At 67.7% G+C, this 7,484-nt stretch overlaps 1 protein-coding gene across 1 annotated transcript in view; it reads left to right on the forward strand.

Annotated features, from left to right (window-relative positions):
• The window catches only part of LOC104574979 (filamin-C-like), a gene marked incomplete at its 3' end in the record, with an annotated part of 29,775 nt that extends 23,175 nt beyond the window's left edge, over positions 1–6,600 (forward strand). Inside the window, exons 13-18 of the mRNA XM_088533349.1 lie at positions 427–540; positions 630–773; positions 3,085–3,208; positions 3,281–3,441; positions 5,311–5,401; positions 6,431–6,600. Coding sequence (XP_088389475.1) covers positions 427–540; positions 630–773; positions 3,085–3,208; positions 3,281–3,441; positions 5,311–5,401; positions 6,431–6,600 — 804 coding nt within the window. The remainder of the gene's footprint in view (positions 1–426; positions 541–629; positions 774–3,084; positions 3,209–3,280; positions 3,442–5,310; positions 5,402–6,430) is intronic.
• Positions 6,601–7,484: the final 884 nt, after the last annotated feature.

The following is a 7,484-nucleotide window of genomic DNA, read 5'->3' on the forward strand; positions in this document are numbered from 1 at the left end:
CACCCTAGGGCCCCACTCCCCATCCGGGCACCCCCCACTCCCCATCTGGGCACCCCCTGCACCCCCTGACCTTGCACCCTGCTCCCCATCCAGGCACCTTCTGCACCCCCTGACCCTGCTCCCCACCTGGGCACCCTCTGCACTTCTGGGACCTGTTCCCTACCCAGGGCCCCTCTGCACCCCTTGGCACCCCCTGCATCGGTGACCTTGTTTGGGCACCCTGCCCCATCCGGGCACCCTTTGCACCCCGCTGCACCCTGCTCCCCATATGGCACCTTCTGCACCCCATCCTGGCACCCCCTGCACCCCAGGGCTCCGCTCCCCATCCAGGCACCTCCTGCACCCTGCTCCCCATCCGGGCACCCCTGGGTGTCCCCTGGGTGTCCCCTGCACCCCCGGGGTGCCCGCTGATGCCCTGGCCCGCAGGTGAAGGCCTTCGGGCCGGGGCTGGAGCCCACGGGCTGCATCGTGGACAAGCCGGCCGAGTTCACCATCGACACGCGCGGCGCCGGCAAGGGCGACCTCAAGCTCTACGCCCAGGTAGGGGACGGGGACGGGGACAGGTCCCGGGGTGCCACATGGGGGTCCCGGGGCGCCCGCCTGGCCTCACGGCTGCCGCCACCTCGCAGGACGCCGAGGGCTTCCCCATCGACATCAAGGTGAAGGACAACGGGGACGGCACCTACCACTGCGTCTACGTGCCCACCAAGCCCATCAAGCACACGGTCATCGTCACCTGGGGCGGCGTCAACACCCCCCGCAGCCCCTTCCGCGTGCGTGAGGGGCATGGGGACAAGGACATGGGGCACGGGGACAAGGACGTGGGGCATGGGGACAAGGACATGGGGCACGGGGACAAGGACGCCGGGCAAGGGGACAGGGTGTGGGGCACGGGGACAAGGACATGGGGCATGGGGACAAGGATGCCGGGCAAGGGGACAAGGACGCGGGGCACAGGGACAAGGACACCGGGCACGGGGACAGGGTGTGGGGCACAGGGACAAGGACGCAGGGCACAGGGACAAGGACACGGGGCATGGGGACGAGGACGCCGGGCAAGGGGACAAGGACGCCGGGCAAGGGGACAGGGTGTGGGGTACAGGGACAAGGACGCGGGGCACGGGGACAAGGACGCCGGGCACGGGGACAAGGATGCGGGGCATGGGGACAGGGTGTGGGGCACGGGGACAAGGACGCAGGGCACAGGGACAAGGACGCGGGGCATGGGGACAAGGACACGGGGCACGGGGACAAGGACATGGGGCACGGGAACAGGGTGTGGGGCACGGGGACAAGGACATGGGGCATGGGGACAAGGACATGGGGCACGGGGACAAGGACACCGGGCAAGGGGACAGGGTGTGGGGCACGCAGGGTGCCGAGGATGGGGGTGCTGGGCATGGGGACAGGGTGCCCGGCATGCGAGGACAGAGGCACTGGCCTTGGGGACAAGGTGTCAGGAGAGCAGAGCAGGGGTGCTGGCCTTGGGGACAGGGTGCCAGGCACACGGGATGCTGGGAACAGGTGCCGGGATCTGGGAATGCCGGGCATGGAGATGGACTGCCAGGCCCACAGGGTGCTGGGGACAGTGCCAGGGTGCCAGGCGTGGGGACAGAGTGCCAGACACACAGGGTGCAAAGGATGGGGACACTGGATATGGGGACAGAGTGCCAGGCATGCGCGGTGCCAGGGATAGGGATGCTGGTCATGGGGGTAGGATCCCAGGGGATAAGGATGGGGATGCTGGACATGGGAACAGGGTACCACCTGTGCAGGGTGGGAGGGATGGGGACACTGCACATGGGGACGGGACGCTGGGTGCCAGGGATGGGGATGCTGGACATGGGAATGGGAAGCTGGGTACCAAGGATGGGGATGCTGGGCATGGGAATGGGAAGCTGGGGATCTGGGGATGGAGATACCGGGCAGGGGCACGGGATGCGGAGTGCCAGGGATGGGGATGCTGGGCATGGGAATGGGAAGCTGGGGATCTGGGGATGGAGACATCAGGCAGGGGCACAGAATGCTGAGTGCCAGGGATGGGGATGCTGGGCATGGGAACAGGGTGCCAAGAACGGGGGATGCTGGGCATGGAGACAGGATGCGGAGTGCCAGGGATTGGGAATGCTGGGGACAGGGACAGGATGAAGGGTGCCAGGGATGAGGATGCTGGGCATGGGGATGAGATACTGAGTGCCAGGAATGGGGATACTGGGCACGGAGACAGGATGCTGGGTACCAGGGATGGGAATGCCAGGTACAGGGATGGGATGCAGAGTACCACGAATGGGGATGCTGGGCACAGGGACAGGATGCAGAGTGCCAGAGATGGGGATGCTAGACATGGGAATGGGATGCTGGGTACCAGGGGTGGTGATGCCGGGTACAGGGACGGGATGCAGAGGGCCAAGGATGGGAATGCTGGGTACAGGGATGGGATGCAGAGCGCCAGGAATAGGGATGCTGGGCACAGGGATGGGATGCAGAGTGCCAGGGATGGGGATGCTAGACATGGGAATGGGATGCAGAGTGCCAGGGATGGGGATGCCAGGCACAGGGACGGGATGCAGAGTGCCAGGAGTGGGGATGCCGGGTACAGGGACAGGATGCTGGGTGCCAGGAATGGGAATGCTGGGCATGGGGACAGGATGCAGAGTGCCAGGGATGGGGATGCCGGGTACAGAGACGGGATGCAGAGTGCCAGGGATGGGAATGCCGGGCACAGGGACAGGATGCTGGGTACCAGACATGGGGATGCCGGGCATGGGGACAGGATGCAGAGTGCCAGGGATGGGGATGCTGGACATGGGAATGGGATGCTGGGTACCAGGGATGCAGATGCCAGGCACAGGGACAGGATGCTGGGTACCAGGGATGGGGATGCTGGGCAGGGGGACGGGATGCTGGGTACCAGGGATGCAGATGCTGGGCACAGGGACGGGATGCTGGGTACCAGGGACGCGGATGCCGGGTGCTGGGACGGGATGCTGGGTACCAGGGACGCGGATGCCGGGCAGGGGCGCAGGACGCCGTGCCCGCGGGGCGCAGGACACCCGCGGGTGACGCGTCACCGCCGCCGCGCAGGTGAGCGTGGGCGAGGGCAGCCACCCGGGCAGGGTGAAGGTCTACGGGCCGGGCGTGGAGAAGACGGGACTCAAGGCTGGAGAACCCACCTACTTCACCGTGGACTGCAGCGAGGCCGGGCAAGGTGGGCGCCGCGGCCGGGGGGGCGCCGGGGCGGGGCGCGCGTGCCCCCCGCGCGCTCACGGGCACCGTGCAGGCGACGTGAGCATCGGCATCAAGTGCGCGCCCGGCGTCGTGGGGCCGCTCGAGGCCGACATCGACTTCGACATCATCAAGAACGACAACGACACCTTCACGGTCAAGTACACGCCGCCCGGCGCCGGCCTCTACACCATCATGGTGCTCTTCGCCAACCAGGTACCCTGGGTGCTGCTGGTGTGCCTGGCACCCTGCGCCCTGCTCTGCACATTTGGGTGCTCCCGTCCATATCTGGCACTCTGTTCTGCACCCATGGGTGCTGTCCTCCATGCCTGGCACCCTGCTCTGCACCCATGGCTGCCCTCCTCCATGCCTGGCACCCTGCTCTGCACCCATGGGTGCTCCCGTCCATATCTGGCACTCTGTTCTGCACCCGTGGGTGCTGTCCTCCATGCCTGGCACCCTGCACCCTGCTCTGCACCTTTGGGTGCTCCCCTCCATGCCTGGGACCTTGTCCTGCACCCATGGGTGCTCCCCTGCATGCCTGGCACCCTGCTCTGCACCCGTGGGTGCTCCCGTCCATGCCTGGCACCCTGCCCTGCACCCATGGGTGCTGTCCTCCATGCCTGGCACCCTGCTCTGCACCCATGGGTGCTCCTCTCCATGCCTGGCACCCTGCTCTGCACACCCAGCAGCCTGTTCTGCACCCATGGGTGCTCACCTGCATGCCTGGCACTCTGCTCTGCACCCATGGGTGCTCCCATCCATATCTGGCACTCTGTTCTGTGCCCATGGGTGCTGTCCTCCATGCCTGACACCCTGCACCCTGCTCTGCACATTTGGGTGCTCCCCTCCATGCCTGGCACCCTGCGCCCTGCTCTGCACCCATGGGTGCTCCCATCCATATCTGGCACTCTGTTCTGCACCCATGGGTGCTGTCCTCCATGCCTGGCACCCTGCGCCCCTGCTCTGCACCCATGGGTGCTCCCCTCCATGCCTGGCACCCTGCTCTGCACTCCAGCAGCCTGTTCTGCACCCATGGGTGCTCACCTGCATGCCTGGCACCCTGTACTCTGCCCTGCACCCATGGGTGCTCCCCTCCAAGCTTGACACCCTGCTCTGCACCCATGGGTGCTCCCGTCCATATCTGGCACCCTTCTCTGCACCCATGGGTGCTCCCGTCCATGCCTGGCACCCTGCTCTGCACCCTAGGGCACCCCGTCCTGCACCCATGGGTGCACCTCCTCAGTCTCCCTCCCCATCGCCACGTGTGTCCCTTGTCCCCTGGCACTGTCACTCCTTGGCAGTGTCCCCTGGCCCTTGGCAGCGTCCCCCGCTCGCTGGCAGTGCCACCCAGTCTCCTGCTGTGTCCTTGGCGCCTTTGCCATGTCCTCTGCCGCTGGCAGCGTGTTGTCCCCCAGCCCCCCCCAAATGTCCCTTGTCCCTTGCAGTGTCACTTGTCCCTGGCAAGCTCCCCTGCAGCAGTGTCCCTCGTCCCTTGCAAATGTCACTCGTGCTTGGCAGTGCCACTCCTGGCCCTGCAACTGTCCCTGCCGGCAGTGTCCCATGCAGTGTCCCTCGTCCCATGCAGTGTCCCTTGTCCCATGCAGTGTCCCTTGTCCCATGCAGTGTCTTCTCTCTGCAATGGCGTTCCTTGTCCCCTGCAAATGTCCCTCATTGCCAGCAGTGTCCCATGCAGTGTCCCTCATCCCATGCAGCGTCCCTTGTCCCATGCAGTGTCCTCTCTCTGCAATGGTGTTCCTTGTCCCCTGCACGTGTCCCTTGTCCCCAGCAGTGTCACTCCTGGCTCACACAAGCGTCCCTCACCCCCTGCAAATGTCCCTCATTGCTGGCAGTGTCCCATGCAGTGTCCCTCGTCCCATGCAGTGTCCCTTGTCCCATGCAGTGTCCTCTCTCTGCAATGGCGTTCCTTGTCCCCTGCACGTGTCCCTTGTCCCCAGCAGTGTCACTCCTGGCTCACACAAGCGTCCCTCACCCCCTGCAAGCGCCCCCATGGTGGCAGCGCCCCTCGGTGTCCCCGGTCCCGTGCCACGTCCCCGCTCTGCAGCAGTGTCCCTTGTCCCGCAGGAGATCCCCAGCAGCCCCTTCCGCATCAAGGTGGAGCCGTCGCACGATGCCACCAAGGTCAAGGCCGAGGGGCCGGGGCTGAGCCGCACGGGTGAGGGTCGGCACCGAACCGGGACCGGACCGGGACCGGGCCGGGGGAGGGGCTCGGGGCGGGGCTCCGGGCCGGTTCGGGGCGGGTCCAGGGGCCGGGAGTTGCGGGTCGGGACCAGAACCGGGTCCGGGACCGGAGTCGGCTCCGGGCCGGGAGTTGGGACGGGGGTCGGGCCAGGTCCCGGGGTCAGGGTCCCAGTCTGGGGGTCGGAGCCGGGACCCGGGATCGGAGCCGGGTCCAGGGTCTGGGTCGGGTCTAGGTGTCGGGTCCGAGTCCGGGGCTTGGAGCCGGGTTCACGTGTTGGGCCGGGGATCAGAGCCGGGTCTGGGCGGGACCGGGTCTAGGGTCTGGGTCGGGTCCAGGTGTCAGGTCCGGGGCCGAGCATCGGAGCCAGGTCCGGTCCGGGGCTCGGGTGCAGGGGCTGGGTCGGAGCCGGGTCCAGCCGGTGGGTGGGCCGGGTCCGGGGGGCGGGTCCGGATGTTGGGTCGGGGCGGGGTCCGGTCCGGTCCGGTCCGGGTCTGGTCGGGAGGCGGGACCGAGACCGGGGCCGGGGCCGGGGCTGGGGCCGGGGTCGGAGCCGGGGCCGGGGTCGGAGCCGGGGCCGGGACCGAGACCGGGGCCGGGGCCGGGACCGAGACCGGGACCAGGGCCGGGGCCGGGGCCGCTCCGGGTGCAGGTGCCGGGCCGGGGGTGTCGGGTCCGTGGGGGTCCGGTCCGGGTGGCTGGTCGAGAGGCGGGACCGAGACCGGGACCGGGACCGAGACCGAGACCGAGACCGAGACCGGGGTCGGGGTCGGGGTCGGGGTCGGAGCCGGAGCCGGGGCCGCTCCGGGTGCGGGTGCCGGGCCGGGATGCCGGGTCCGTGGGGGTCCGGTCCGGGTGGTTGGTCGGGAGGCGGGACCGGGACCGGGGCCGGGCCGGGCCGCCTCCGGGTGCCGCTCCGGGTGCAGGTGCAGGTGCTGGTCCGGTTGCCGGTGCCGGTCCGGTCCGGTCCGTCCCGCGTGGGCGGGCGCTGACGCTGCCGCGCAGGCGTGGAGGTGGGCAAGCCCACGCACTTCACGGTGCACACGAAGGGCGCGGGGAAGGCGCAGCTCGACGTGCAGTTCGCGGCGCCGGGGAAGGGCCCGGCCGTGCGCGACTTCGAGGTCATCGACAACCACGACTACTCCTACACCGTCAAGTACACGGCGCTGCAGCAGGTCCGGGGTCCCCCCGTCCCCTTGGGGCTCCCCAGGGTCCTGCTGGCCCCATGGAGTTCCCCCGGTATCTCTGTGGGGTCCTGACACCCCCCGGGTACCCCTGAGGTCCTGGAACTTCCCGGCTCCCCTTGGTGCTCTGCAGTGTCCTGTCCCACACCCTGGGCATCCCCTGGGGCTCCCAATGTCCCCCAAACACCATTCGGGGTCTCAACACCCCTGGGTACCCCGTGGGGCTCTTGACGTCCCCCAAACACCATTTGGGATCCCAACACCCCTGGGTACCCCGTGGGGCTCTTGACGTCCCCCAAACACCTTTTGGGGTCTCAACACCCCTGGGCACCCCTTGGGGCTCCTGACATCCCCCAAACACCATTTGGGATCCCAACACCCCAGGGCACCTCTTGGAGCTCCTGACATCCTCCAAACACCTTTTGGGGTCTCAACACCCCTGGGTACCCCCTGGGGCTCCCAACATCCCCCAAGCACCATTTGGGATCTCAACACTCCTGGGTACCCCGTGGGGCTCTTGACGTCCCCCAAACACCTTTTGGGGTCTCAACACCCTGGGCACCCCTTGGGGCTCCCGACGTCCCCCAAACACCTTTTGGGGTCCCAAAACCCTGGGTACCCCTTGGGGCTCCTGACATCCCCCAAACACCATTTGGGGTCCCAAAACCCTGGGCACCCCCTGGGGCTCCTGACATCCTCCAAACACCTTTTGGGGTCTCAACACCCCTGGGCACCTCTTGGAGCTCCTGACATCCTCCAAACACCTTTTGGGATCTCAACACCCCTGGGCACCCCTTGGGGCTCCCGATGTCCCCCAAACACCATTTGGGGTCTCAACACCCCTGGGTACCCCTTGGGGCTCCTGATGTTCCCCA

The sequence above is a fragment of the Tinamus guttatus genome, unplaced genomic scaffold (assembly GCF_059628265.1).
Source record: "Tinamus guttatus ecotype Peru unplaced genomic scaffold, ASM5962826v1 Tinamus_guttatus_pri_ptg000494l, whole genome shotgun sequence".
In the NCBI taxonomy this organism is placed as follows: domain Eukaryota; kingdom Metazoa; phylum Chordata; class Aves; order Tinamiformes; family Tinamidae; genus Tinamus; species Tinamus guttatus.